Here is a 15,212-nt window from a genome sequence, read left to right as displayed (position 1 = left end):
TAATAACCTCCAAAAGCAAACCGACTCACCTCCCTTTTAACTTCAGCATCCGCAAAACATAGATAGTCAAACTTGACTTCCTGTTGGCGGCGAATAAATGGTAACCGATACGCCGATCAAAGAACATGCCGCAATGATTAGAAAGAGTTTAATGTTTGGCGAATAAAAATTTCTGCACGAGAGAACTCTCGAGCGTGTGTGAAAAGACTGTCATTTCAGAATACAAGGTCGATCTCCTAAGATGTCTAACTGTGTGTTGTGCCTTCTCAAAGCAAAAAAGGCAGATCCACCGTGGAATGAAAACCGATGTTTTTACCAAGCTGCACATTTTTCAATTGAAAATGTAAGTTTATCGTGCTTTTAGATTCATCTTTATTAAATATAATTATTTATTTAAATTATACTGTATTCATTTGGCGGGGATGCAATTATTGCTATCGACTTATGGAACGCCTGGGTGTGTTTATAATTTATTCAACATGATCTTTATTGAGAACAAGAGGCTTTATGGAGTACCCAGGCTTATGCCGGCTTTACTGACCATCCTCTTTTACTCATTGCCTAGTAGTAGTAGCCGATTTTTTTTGGAAAATAAAGAGTATGCATTACAACCTTTTAAAAAGGTGGTAGAATTTAGGTCTATTACTACAAAAAAAAATGCATTTTAAAGGTCTCATCAATTTTATTTTAATGTTCAGTGTATAATAGGAGAAAAAGTTTAAAACAAAATAAATATAATTATATGAATTAAATAAAATGAAATAATTAGTGACTTTTTAATTGAACATAGGGCACTGCAGTTAAGCAAGACCTTCTGCATTTTTTTTTCAAATGCTGATTTTCCAAACTTAGAAGAATGCCCATGTACATGGGAAGAATGATAGGCCCGTGTCAGCAAATGGCTAACCATGTTGTGAGCTGCTGCTGCTGTAAAATTGTTGATTGGAAAGGGGTATGCGTATAGACATTTTTGCTTTCTAAAAATTAGTGTATCAAACAAATCTAAATAATAAATAGAAAATTATTATTTTTTTTTATTTTTTCATAATTATGCATCAAACAAATCTAAATGATAAATAGAAAATTATACTTTATAGGGCATGTATAAAACATGATAAGAAATTGTTAAAAACAAAAATTTAAATTTAAACAAATGTAATGTATGGTACAAAATTTTATTTAGTTTATTGCATTTAAAAGTAAACTTTTGGTAATATCCAGACAAACTCATCAGGCATTCTTAAATCTGTTTACTTGCTGAGAAGTAATGTTATTTCTTTTAATTAGTTTGTTTTATTCTTGTTCAGATTTTATTTTTAATTTTTTCTTTTCTTCTCAATAGAGAATGACAGTTGCAGTTCCATTTGGTAACCTTGGATGTGGAAACTCAGATGTTTACTTTGCATATACTGGGAATCATTACATGACGAACAGAAGTTGGGTGTCCAGTTGTATTCAAATTTGACGAGGGTAACCCTGCAGGTTAGTCTCAAGTTTTAGAATGTATCTACGATTATACTGTGTGTAATAATATTAAAAAATGGAAATGACATTTCTAAAAGTCTTACAACATCCAATAGAACAGAATGAATTAGGATAGTAGGATTGTATAGTTTATATTACTCTATATATTTATACATTAAACACTTTTTGAATGTATCTATTATCTACAATTTCAAGACAGAGAAAAAAAAATTAGCACTGATGAAGTCAGCAAATCTTCTAAAAGTTACTAGGATTTAAAAGATAATTGTCTTATGAATTGCCTATATTTTTAGAATTTGTTATGGGATAATATTGTATATTTTTGTATTTACAGAATCTGTGGAAAGACATTTGAACATTTTGGTCCCGAAGAATACAATCCTGGTCCAAGTGTTTTTAAAGGCAGGGCATTAGAGGTAAATTTTGCAATTTTGTGTTTATTTGGTTTATGAATAATTGCTTTTGAAAGCCCAGATGCAGTAGGCCTATAAAGTTGTTGTAAATGATATTGATTAAGAAAACTTGCACATTAAGGTTTTTTGTTTTCTTTAAGATACAGTGTAGCTTTTAGAACATTTACAAATGTGTTGCAAAAGATATCGAGGTAGATCTTTTTTTTTTATTTTTGTATGCATTTTTTTGGAAAATTTACCAGGATTTATTTCACACATACCCACTATGCAAATATTCAAAATCTGTATTTATTAAAAATTAATTATCAACCCTAATTTATATATTAATGTACTATTAGTATTACAATTTCATTTTGATAACATCATTTATTAAGATGATTTTGATTGTTTTATAATTTCATAATATGTTGTTTGTTTTCAATTACAAGGGACATTTTTTCCGTATTGTAAGGTTTGTTTTTGTCCATGTATTGCTTGCATGTCTAAATTGCCTAGAAAGTCATACATTAGTACTTATAACTCGCCAACAATGCCACTGTACTTTGACGAAAATTGATCAGAATGATCTCAAAAACAAAGCATCAATTAACAACATGAAACCAGACTGATTTACAACAGAAAACACTGTTGTTTTTTAATCAAAACTTTTTATTTTGTTATTTTTTAAATGTATTTTTAAAGCAAAATGTTATTAATAAACCTGTATTTCTATGCTACAATATTTAAATGTATCTATCTTTTATGGCAATCTCTCACAAAGTGTAATTTTTAAAGTTAAACTAGAAATAATATACATCATATGAAAATTGATTGTCTATTAATATTATCATGGTATGTTGGTTATAATTTATATGTTTAACCCTGTGTTATACTGTATAGTATATGTTTATGACATAGAAAGTATTATATTCACTTATTGAACTGATTTAATGTAAATATTTGTAAAATGAAAGGGAGATTTTTCCGTATTATACACTTGTTTATAATTTGTTTAACAGTAATACAGTATATTATTACAGCTTTTTTTTAGTTGTTCTTTGGTGTTATTATTTTATGAATCTGTCATTTTTTTAACTTAATTAAATTTTGTTCATCAAATATAGGCCCTACAGTTATGTTATAGGTCTATGTTGAAAAATGAAAAGGAATTATGCATACAAAATTTGGTTCTTTAAGTTATAAAGGAATGATTATGTCATATTTGACATTGGATAAATAATATAATTAATGAAACTTGATCCACAGTGTTTTTTTTTTCTTTACATTTTAATATTAAATTGTTTAATCCGTAATTGTCAAATTTATACTTTGTACTATAGGCCTACACAATAACTTTGGAAACAGGTCAATATGTTCACACTAACAAATTGGATCGGCGAAAAACGTTAGAAGAAAGAACACACAATATTAACTGATCTGCTAATGTTCTCCTATTAAAGGCACTATGGGCGTACCATAAATACTCTTTAGTAGTTTTGTGAACAAGGTCCGTTATTGCTGAAATTCATCGTTTTTAAGTTTGATAATGTAGACAAGACTTTACACCCAAAAGAATAAACGCCTCCCCTAAAAAACACTCCTGGACAATATAAAAATAATATCTATATTGTCAAAATAAGAATGCAGTGTAAACAAGAAATATTTCTTACAAAAAACGCTGCTCGCTTATTGACGTATTAACAGTTTTAAAGATATATTGTCCCTCTGAAAAATATTTTTTATTTCAAATTTGTTTTTGAATGTGTCATTTTATTGCCACATAGGCTAATAGTTATTTTACCTGAAAAAATGTAATTTAAAGCAAAAAATACTTAAATTGTCAGACAATGGTTTTTGAGTTATAATTAAACGTTTCTTTTCTCTTTTTATATGTGAATAAACATTATTTTTTTGTTACAGAAGTAAATAACTTTGATATGAAATACAGACTCAATTTCTGTCACTTTAGTACAAACATGGAACTATAATTATAGTTCCATATGGTACAAACAAAAACTTTCATGGACTGTTTTGATTTACAGTATTATATAATATCATATGGGACTCATAAATACCAGAAATGCTTTTGGATTTGTCATTGAACCCAGACGTTTTTTGGGTCTAACAGCTGGGACCTATAAATTATAGTGGAGTTTCCATTTTCGCAAAAATGTCAGTCTCTCAGTACTAAAACTGCTGCTTGCTTTATACGTCATTACGTCATCTCTTGTGACGTAGCGGGCTAGAGCAGTAGCGGGCTAGAGCAGCAGCGTGAAAACATAGCACTGTTTATATTACCAGGAACTACCGGGAATGTTGGCTGATGATTCATCAAAGCAGCTGATAATGCCATAATTTAATGATTGATTACTTAATCAAATATATTATGTTCACTGCAAAAAGATGAATGTATTACATTCCATTACGACAGTAGGTTAATTCTTTTAATAAAATTATACAAATAATACAACCCGTTTCTTGATACAAATGTGATGTGTATTAACATTTTTGTGATTCTTCATTTTTATCATATTATTATACACTTACAAAATAATGACATTTGATTTGAATCAATGTTATCAGTACGTGATGTGCTTCGATAAAACTTTCGGATTAAACTAATCATGATTAATAATGAAAAAAAGGAAATGATTAATTTGAAATGTTTACTGTAGTGACAAACATTTTTTTTTTATTACTTTTTTTTCTATTCGACAGATTGACATTGGACGGGGTGTCCCTAGTGGAAAAGGCTAAATTAATTAATTTAATTAATTAACAACTTTTGCAAGAAGGTTACTCACATTGGTATATCCAGACGTACATGAGCTAATGGGAAAGAGCCTTACAGGATGAACGTCAAATGCTTTAAAAAATACTACAGAAAAAGAAAGTTTAGACCCCGCAAACATTAGTCCTATAGTTGGTAAGTCCAATAATCACGTTTACATTGAATGTGAAGAAAGGTGTCTGGTGTGTTTCATGCAGAAAATTCCCCAACTGCACCAGTGCGGGATTAAAAGTTCACTATCTAACAAGTTGAAAGAACTTAATAGGAAAAAAGAAAAGATAGATATGGAAGATGTTATAAGCAACTTAATTTGTTAATGGATTACTTCCATGATTTGTTGTTGAATACAAGTTAACATAAAGATTTCATTTGTATAATTTATATCTAAACCAAATATTAACCCCGGAAAATATATCAGAATTCTATAGAACATAGAATTGGTCAGAAGTTAAATCTATAAAACTCTATCTATTTCTATGAAATATCTATACTTGTTCCATTAAATTAAATCTTTAGAAACTCTATTCTAAAAAATTTCTAAAGATATTTCTATACATTCTCTATTATAATTTCTATACAACAACTCTATTGATGATAGATAAATGATTAGTAATGTTCTATCTGGTAAGATAATCAAGAAATATAGGTTGATCGGGCGTGTTTTAAGGGAGTCGAGCCTTGGTCATTGTAACCTATCCAAGACAAAAAAGCATGGGATCACAGCTGCGAAGTATGTAAAAAAGGCATGGGGAGTTTTTCATAATGAAGTATTAGGCTTCTTGGAAAGACAACTCCAGGATGACAAGATGCCTGCAAAACATCTTCTACCAAAGAAAGATGCCAGATAAGGTATCTAAATGACAACATGATGAACTTGTTTGCCAAGTACAAAAGTGAAAATCCTGAGCAACGGAAGGTTTCTTTTTCCTCGTTTAAGAAAATCCGCCAAAGAAATGCCAATATCAAATTCGTAAAATTCACAGCAAGAAACACTTAAGTCTGTGTCAAATGGAAACGTGTCCCGGACAATTTCGGTAGGAAGAGAACTAAAGTTGTACAACAAAGAGTCGACAAAAGCACATTTACTTATTTGTAACTACAGCTATTGATTTCCGAAAACATGCGGGTTATAGCACAATACACTGCTATAAGAGAATGTAAAGAAAACTTGCAAGAAGGGGAAAGCATCATACGGATTTCGCTTAGAATTACACATGCGTGTCAATGGAAGAAGTGCAAAGCGCCTACTGGAATTAGACCGGTGTTACTTTACACCCTCTAGTTGCTTACTTTCACGATGGAGAAGAAAGAAGAAAAAAGGAAAAAAAATAGCATGGTAGTGGCTTCAGACACCCATGCACACAACGCTTCTACTGTATTTGCAATTTTAAAGAAGCTGGTGCCAAAATTGACTATCCAGTATTGGACCGATAGTCCAACATCACAATACCGTTATAAAACAATATTCTCAATCATATCCAATCACAACATACTTTTCCCTAATATTAATGGCTGGGACTACTTCGAAGCTGGGCATGGAAAAGGGCCATTCGACGGCATAACGCTTGGCGGACGAAGCCGTAAAACGTGATGCGGCAGTGATACAAGATGTTGTGATACAAATGTTGAAAGCACCGCTCACTGTACTGTCACCCACTATGTCCCAGTTAGGTATGTGATTATGTGTGGTCATATGGTCCGTGATCGCTGATTTATGTAAAATGGAGGACGAAACTTTCCGCGATGCACGCGTCTGTATGTTCTGTGTGTTTTCCTCAACATCTTTCTTGTGTTCTTTAATTCTTGTTTTAATTGCCCTACCCGTTTCTCCAATGTACACCATCTCACAGTTGGTGCAACCCACTTTGTAAACAACACCGCAGGAATCCTCTTTGCATTCTTTATCTTTCGGTCGGACGATTAAGTTTTTAATTTTGTTAGATGGTTTAAAGCATGTTCGTATGTTATATTTTTTAAATGTTCTCTTGATTTTCTCTGAAAGGCCTTGAACATATGGGATGGATATCGACCCTCTTATGTCTTCTGTTTCGGGTTTTGTGTCCGTTTTTTGTTTATCTAAGTTACGTTGTACCTTTCTAATTGTCCATGTTGGGTAGTTACACTGTTTTAGTGAAGTATGTATCATCTTAGTTTCATTCTGTTTGTCTGCATTCTTTGTGATTATTGTGTTACATCTGTGTAGAAGTGTGCGGATAACTTGTGTTGTAGTGGAAGATGTGAGTTAAAATCCAAGTATTGATTTGTGTGGGTGGCTTTCCTGAAGACTTTGGTGTTGATGTTGCCATTCCCATCAACTACAATTAGAGTATCCAAGAATGGGATAGAGTTGTCTGCTGTGGACATTTCTTCGTAAGTGAAATTAATGTCGTCATCGATTTTGTTTAGGTATTGTAATAATGGTTGTGTCGCATCCTTGGGAATTAATGTTATAATGTCATCTACATACCTTTTCCATATCCTCGGTTTTATGTTGGTGTGCGCTGTAGTTATTGCCTCATTTTCCAGCCATTCCATAAATAAATTCGCAACAATCGGAGAACATGGACTACCCATGGCCATACCTGAATTTTGCTGGTAGATATGTGGTGGTGAAAACCAATTGAAGCAATTCCATAATGGGACTACTTCGAAGCTGGGCATGGAAAAGGGCCATTCGACGGCATAACGCTTGGCGGACGAAGCCGTAAAACGTGATCTGGCAGTGATACAAGATGTTGTGATACAAATGTTGAAAGCACCTCTCACTGTACTGTCATCCACTATGTCACTTCAGTTGATGGTCTCTTGATATTGTCACTTTAAGAGACTGTTTCAGTGATTGATGACCCCTATTGACGGTTTATATCAATTCGCGCGCAATGCATTTTGGGATTTATAGCGGGCCGCTATAATTATTAGAATCGACTTATTTTTCACATTTTTAACCATTTAAAGACGAAAAAAGTTATCGCAATAGGACCATATAGTATTATTTTTACATTAAATATAGTTTGTGATCTTAAATTAGATCTAAAAAACGTAGGGAAGGTGTCTTTAATTTACTCTCTAGCTAGTAGTAGTTGTCTGTACTACTACTAGCATACACCAACTTATAGTTCGCAATTTTTTAGTAAATGATATTTATGAAAAAAAATTATTATTCAATTAATAAATACTGTAGTATAAATCAATAATATTTTTTTCCAGTTGCCTTGTGTGAACATGAATTCTTGCTATGATGCAAAGATTGAGAAGTTGCTTTTGCTAGTAGAACAAAATCCAGTCTTATATGACAAAAAAAAAAAAATCTGAATACAAAAATGACAAGAAAAAGTATGATATTTGGAAAGCTATTGGAGAGCAAGTTGGACTTGAATGTGAGTATTTTATTATTATTATTATATTATTAGTAGTATTATAATACCTAATAAAATAACCATAAATTTGACAAGAGACCAAAATGTGGTAATGCATTGATACAAACCTCAATCTAACTTAATATTTACACAGATCCAATTGCAAAGACCAAGTTTGAAAGTATCCGGGACTCCTATAAGAAATGGAGGGATGCACAAGTTCTAAAAAGTGGATAAGCATTCAAAGCAAAGAAGTACAAGTGGGCTTACCAGTTGGGATTTCTTCAGGTGCATTTATCGCATCGAGAGTATGTCCAGGCTAATGTTTTTTTATTATATATTTTTTTCATTGCCCACTCTCAATAACAGTTTGGGTTATGTAAAATTGAAGTGAAAGCTAGTTCTGTGACTGATGCCCTTGCACAAGTAGACACTATATTATCGTACCAAGGATGAGTTTTGAAGTAGAACGACAACCAATCAATGCTTAATAATTGTTCTCTAATGTCATGACGATGATAAAACATGGATTTTTTTGGTTTGGTTTTACGGATGTATAGATGGCCATTGTAAATAATTGAAGATAGCCTAATCAATATAATAAGCACCATTCATGCTCTCGCAGTGGACTCATGCTTCAGATCATCTTACTGTACTTTACTTAACTTTCAGGTGTGTTAGTAACATTACGGTACCAGAGGTAACAGAGTATGAATCATCACTAGAAGGAACGTCATCCATGATGAGTTCATTTGAAGAAGAAGAAGAAAGAGCGCCCGTTAGTATTGAGAAAGAAGCGTGCCTTAAACCAACCAAAAGAAGATGATATTAGCAACCATCAGTTAATGGAATATTTAAAAGAGAAACGAGAAACTCCCAAAGACGACCAATTAACCCTATTATTAGGTTATATGCATTATCATGCTAATAACCTCTTGATTCTGTCAGAATCTTTATTTATTTATTTATTCCTTTATTTATTCTTTCCTTAGCACTATTTTGTCCGTCAATTATCTTGATATCAGTTTCATCTAGCTAAGTCAATTTTTCAGAGTATACAGTATTTCTTATGGCCTGGAATCGATGTGGTTATGTTTTCACGGTGCACAATCAAAAAATTACGCGGTCTATGCGCGATTTAACGAAATCACGTTTGTAATCATATCTTCATAATCATGAATCACTTTTAAACAAAATTTGGTACTCTTAAATTTCAGGTCATATTTTATCATATGACAATATAATTACGTGCGTAGCGCATATAATGCATGCGTACGCGCTCTTAAAATGTTCAAAATTTTCAAAATTTATTTTCGATGAAATTAGAGTACGTTTCAGGCAATTTTAAGCGTTTAAAAAATTGCCAGGCAATTTTAAGCGTTTAAAAAATTGCCATGAGTGCGCAGATTTTTGCACGCGCACTGCGTGTTAAACGTCAGTCTGCACTATTTTTGTCCGATTTCTGTTGTACAATCTTTCTTTAATAATATCATCATATTTTATTCACTTTTCAACGCGAAATTGCGTTATACGAGCACGTCAAAAGTGACAGGCTACGCACATGTAAGTTAACAAAATGATGAAAATATGCTAAATTTTAAAATTAATATAGATCGTCAGAATGCTCGGGAACACCTATTTTTTATTTGCATTTTCTTGAAGTGTATAGCCTCATTCGCACTTGATTACATTATAGGCAGATTTATTGAGATCCCGGTAAAGTTTCCAAAGGTAAAATCTTATCATCATTCGCACTTGGATTGTTCCACTTGGTTAGTTTAACCTCAACTAACAAACAGCCTAAACAAGGAACTATTGAGGGCGCAGTATCGTGACCTTTACTTCCACATTGTCAAAAATCGCGCGAACGGACAACCATTTTGAGAAACAAAGCTAGCTGTAGAGAACGTATAACGATGGCAGACAAAAGGAAGAAGAAAACTGAAATAAGAAAAAGAAACTGGAGCCATGCGGAGACGCATGCTCTTATTGAAATATGGGGCCAGAAATCCCATCAAGAAGGATTCGAGGGCATAAAGTACAATTCGAGGGTTTGGGGCAGTATCACCCGAGAATTGCTGGAAGCCTTTCCAGATTGCCCATACAAGACATGGGAATCTGTACGGGATAGAATTGAATATCTCAAAAAAAAATACCGTGCCAGATAGCAGCGCAGAGATGAGATGAGATTCTTGGTAAGTAGGCCTAGGCCTAGATCAAGCTTACTTACAAATTGAAATATGTAATCATTCAGTTTCGTCGATATTTTCATTTCATACCTGTTGTCACCCGGCCTACCATCCATACATAGGCCTATATAGTAATGTTCAGTAATTGTAAAATATGAATTAGACCAATGAATAATGTTAAGGCCTACCACCACATGGACGCCGATCTGAGTGGGTCAGATGAAGAGGTTACGGTTCACGTGGGGGAGGTTTCAGAGCCTCCAAATCAAGCTGAACCTGGTTCATCAGGGTTGGAATTAACAGGCCTGGATTCAACAAGCCTGGATGAAGAGAACAGAGGTATGGTCTAACTATTGCTTTTAATTTATATCTAGTTTATTTTGTTCTAAATAAAAAGAATATGTTGTATTATTTGAAAGGTTTGATAACATTGTTGTGTACAAAAACATTTAAAATAATGAGAATCAAAAGTTCAAATCTGATCTTTTTATTTGTTTAACAGATTCTGACACTTCATTTGAAGTTCTGCCGCCAGTTCAGAATGAGAACCCACTGCTTGATGGCTCGCTCGATGAAGGTCCCGCAAAAAAAAAATAAAACTAAAAAGTATATACAGATGACAGATAGATAATAAAATGTAAATTACTTATATTGTTACAATTCATTATTTAATTTATTTTTTGTCGGTCAGTTCCTTTCCAGGATATGGCCTCATAATGTTAGTTTTCAATGGGAAGGCTTCATCACCTAAGAAGACATGTGGCATTGCCCCGAGCTCTGGGGCACTGGGTAAATTGACATCTTCTGGTACTTCCAAGGTTTTGTTTGTAATAGCTCGGTTTAGGTCGGATCTAGCGAAAATTCCGCCATCGCTGTTTGACCCGTAGTTCCCGACATCAATGAAAGAAAAGCAGTAGTCAGCATTGACCAGTGCTAGTAGCACAACTAATTATAGTTATAAAACAATGACCCCGATCATGAACACTTGTAATGTTACAATACAGTACTGTAATAAGTGTAGCATGTGAAATACATGAATGGCACAATATTCTTGGCCATTGTAACAAAGATGATATTATAAAACTACAAAGTGTTGTAGGAAGGATGAAAATCGAAGGTGACATGGGTACTAACATAAATTGTGAAGTTTGTATGTTAGGAAAGATGGTAAAAACTAGGAATAGACAGGCTGATGCATTAGCACCATTAGATCTAGTACAGAGTGACTTAGCTGGCCCAATCCAACAAACTTCATCTGAAGGGTTTAGGTATGCAATGTGCATTACCGATGACTTTACGAGGGCAGCGTTTTCATATTTCCTAAAGTCAAAAAGTGATACCATTAAGGCAATGGAAAAATTTCTAGCCGATTCTGCTCCCTTTGGGAATATTAAAACCCTCAAATCAGATGGATCTAAATCCATATCGAAGGAGTTTAAGTCACTCCTAACTAAAACATAAAATACATCAAACCTCAGCACCTTACTCGCCGCATCAAAACGGCACTGCCCTATTCGAAATGGGCAGGTGCTTGTTAGCACAATCTAAGCTACCGAAAACATTTTGGCCGTATGCTTTTATGTGCGCAGCACGTATCAGAAATAGGTGCTACAATAACTAAACAAACGCTGTATTTCAGTTTGACGGGCAAAGTCCCTAATGTATGATAGAATTTGGAAGCGAATGCCTATAAAAAGAATAAAACCAAATTAGAGGATCGATGTAAGAAAGGGATATTTGTAGGGTATGACAAGGGAAGCCCCGTCTATTTGGTATTAGAGAGTGAAAAAGTCCTTAGACATAGGGTGGTTAAATCCATAATGCTAAGAAGTGCACTAAAGCAACGCAACCCGATGCTCCTAATGGTAACCATGATGATATTATTTGGTGTCCAAAGCCCGAGGGACCAACCTTTTCTACAAACCATAGCGAAGTTGACATAGTTCAGAAGGAACTTAATTAACTCCTTTAATTTCATGGAAATCTAGAAAACAACCCACTGTAGCGTTGTCATCATATATCGCTTTAAGTGCAACCGTTCAGGAAAGTTTGTGTATCACTCAACTATTGAGTGAAGTTGATTTGGGATATGGACATGAATACGTTTTAATCTATGAAGATAACCAAGGTTCTATTGCACTGACTAAAAACTCTGTAAATAGATAAAGAAGCAAACATATTGATATCAGATACCATTTCATTAGAAAATCTGTATTGTCGTACAGAAAACATGGTCACTGACATAAATGACAAAACCAGCAACCAAGGTCACTGACATAATGACAAAACCAGCAACCAAATTGAACTACAAAAGTTTCAGAAATGTATCTTTGGTTTAATTTATGAGAATGTAGTTTAATAACCATTACTGTAAAAGTAGTTTAATATACAGTATGTATCTGTATTATTTTTTTAATTTGTTAGTAGTTTAAGATTGTAATAGAATAATCTGTATGTATGTTAATGTATAAGACTTTCGCGCCAGTAGCGGTGTTAAAGTCTAGGCTCTCATTTAATTGTAAATAAGTCTGTCCTTTAAGTTACCAGTCTTGTAGTCTGGGAACAAGTAAATAGTGGAGGTCAGTTGTCAAGCTATTTTAAACACACCTGATTTAGCACCTTTAATGTCCCATGATAGGGTGGAATGTCCCTTTTTGGTAATTAACTGACCAATCACATTCTATTGTACTGTACATGTATATAATAATATAAGTTCTGAATAAACTCTAGCTAAAGTTCTCATGTAAATATCACTGTCGAGTTATATCTTATTTTAATCCATTGTTGTCTGCTTCCAAGTCCAGCTATCCAGTTAATAGCTGGAGTAGTTGGGGGCCACTTTGAATTCTCATCCCCAACCTACCCAAAGTTGCATGTTTATACAAACTTTTCTGTTCATACACATAAGGAATCAAGAAAGAAGAAATTTTTCGCCGCAACGAAAAAGTGAGTTCGACCAGTTTTAACTTTTTCGTTGATCGTCGCAGCGAAATAAAGCGCAAGCCAATCAAATCGATTGAAATTTCCACGTCATACTTGTAACCTGACCAGACCTGACCTTTTATTCCTCATCCCGAGAAAAAAATGGATGAAAATAATATGTCGTGGTTCGGTGATACTAGTTCAATTAATAGTACAATTGATGCTACTGATATTGAGGAAAACATCGAGGAAAACATCGAAGAGCCAAATGTTGCACTTGAATTTGACAAGGAACTGTTCTTGGAAGTGGTCAGAAAATATAGATGTCTCTGGGACACTCACTGTGAGGGCTATAAGAACAGGCCGATGAAACAAACTGCCTGGGTGAAAATAGGGCAAGTCTTTAACAAAGACGGTAAGTAGTACTAGACCTAGCCTAGGTATACTACTGTTCTATAATTTTAGTTCCGTAAATAAAAATATCAGTCTGTGATTAATATGAAAACGATGGTTAATCAGGGCCGTAGCGTGGTCAGGTTGCGAGCGCAGCGAGCACCATTGTTGGCTGGGGGCCAGGGGGGCCGCCAAGGGCCCTCGGTCGGGGTACAGAGTAAAAATTTGCTATTCTACCCGTCCTAGAACTCATTTTAATGATGTTTTTTGTGTGTAATTTCTTCAATATTTATTCACAACTATACCCTTCATACTTTGCAACAGGAAACAAAACTAAGATATCTCTATTAATAGAGATATCTTAGTTTCTAATAGAGATATCTTAGTTTTTAATAGAGATATCTGTATTAATAGAGATAGGCCTATATCTATTAACAGAGACTTCTTTATTAAAAACTAAGATATCTTAGTTTTAAATAGAGATATCTCTATTAATAGATATATCTCTATTAAAAACTAAGATATCTTATATTCTTACTTGAATCTTACTTGAATCTTCGGGCTCATGATTAAGGCAAATGCCTTTTAAACGCCCTCCATTTCTTCTGTATTTTCTAGAATTGGTAGCTAAATTTATCTCCCATTGCTCTGTCTTTGTTTAGTTGATCCTTGAATGCATTTATGTTTTCTGCTTGTACTGTAGTGTGGTATAGATTGTTCCATGTGTTGACGATTCTACTTGAAAAGGAGTGGCTTCTGATTTTCAGTCGGGCTCTTGGCTTTCTTAATTTGAATTGATGGCCCCTTGTTCTACTGTCCTCTCTAAAATCAAAAAAGGTTTCGGCTTCAATATCATCCAAGCCCTTGATAATTTTAAACACTTGTATAATGTCCGCTCTCCTTCTTCTGTAATTCAGTGTAGGTAATCCAAGCTCTTTTAATCTCTGATCGTAAGATTTATCTCGTAACTTTTTGACAATTTTAGTGGCCCTACGCTGCACTCTTTTAAGCTTATCCAAATCACCTTTTAGGAGAAGGTACCATATACAGCTTGCGTATTCCAGATGAGGTCGAATTATACTTTTATAAAGGGGCAGGAACATATCCTTATCCATGTAAGCAAAAGATTGCCTTACCAGTCCAATGAGTCTATTTGCTTTATTTACAGCTTCATTCGTTTGTAGTGAAAATTTTAAAGACTGATCAAAAGTAACTCCAAGGTCCTTTTCAGTATTGGCATTTGGCAGATCCTCGTCACCTTCCTCTGTTGGCATGGTGAATTGCAATTGTGGATTTGAATTTCCATAATGTATTACTTTACATTTATTGATGTAGAATTTCAGCTGCCATCTTTTAGACCAATCGGATAATGCCTTGAGATCATTTTGAACAGTATCATTTCTGTTTTCATGCACAACATTAAACATCTTAGTGTCATCTGCAAACATCCATACTTTAGATTTAACTGCATCAGGTAGGTTGTTTATGTAAATTATAAATAATTATATTATTATATTAATAATAATTAATATTTTAATAGAGATATCTTATTTTTTAATAGAGATATCTTAGTTTTAAATAGAGATATCTCTGTTAATAGAGATATCTCTATTTAAAACTAAGATATCTCTATTTAAAACTAAGATATCTCTATTAAAAACTAAGATATCTCTATTGCTTGAAT

The 15,212-nt window shown here is 33.6% G+C and overlaps 1 protein-coding gene and 1 long non-coding RNA gene across 2 annotated transcripts; one reads left to right on the top strand and one right to left on the bottom strand.

Moving 5' to 3' along the window:
- Nucleotides 1–7,970: 7,970 nt before the first annotated feature.
- LOC144840037 (uncharacterized) lies at nt 7,971–8,845 on the top strand. The gene is made up of 3 exons (XR_013611823.1): nt 7,971–8,045; nt 8,179–8,332; nt 8,697–8,845. It is a non-coding gene; the product is annotated as an uncharacterized LOC144840037 (long non-coding RNA).
- Nucleotides 8,846–14,142: 5,297 nt separating this feature from the next.
- LOC144839185 (uncharacterized) lies at nt 14,143–14,976 on the bottom strand. Its single transcript, XM_078694499.1, has one exon. It carries the CDS (start codon nt 14,974–14,976, stop codon nt 14,143–14,145), a length of 834 nt encoding a protein of 277 aa, XP_078550625.1.
- Between the last annotated feature and the right edge of the window lie 236 nt (nt 14,977–15,212).

This window comes from Antedon bifida, chromosome 4, assembly GCF_963402885.1.
Source record: "Antedon bifida chromosome 4, ecAntBifi1.1, whole genome shotgun sequence".
NCBI classification, from domain to species: Eukaryota; Metazoa; Echinodermata; class Crinoidea; order Comatulida; family Antedonidae; genus Antedon; species Antedon bifida.
Note: the sequence above shows the minus strand (reverse complement) of the source record. Positions and strands in the feature narration are given on the sequence as shown.

Bases quoted from the DNA above. Each gene is read 5' to 3' on its own strand.
- LOC144839185 (XM_078694499.1), bottom strand. From the start codon at position 14,976: ATGTTTGCAGATGACACTAAGATGTTTAATGTTGTGCATGAAAACAGA.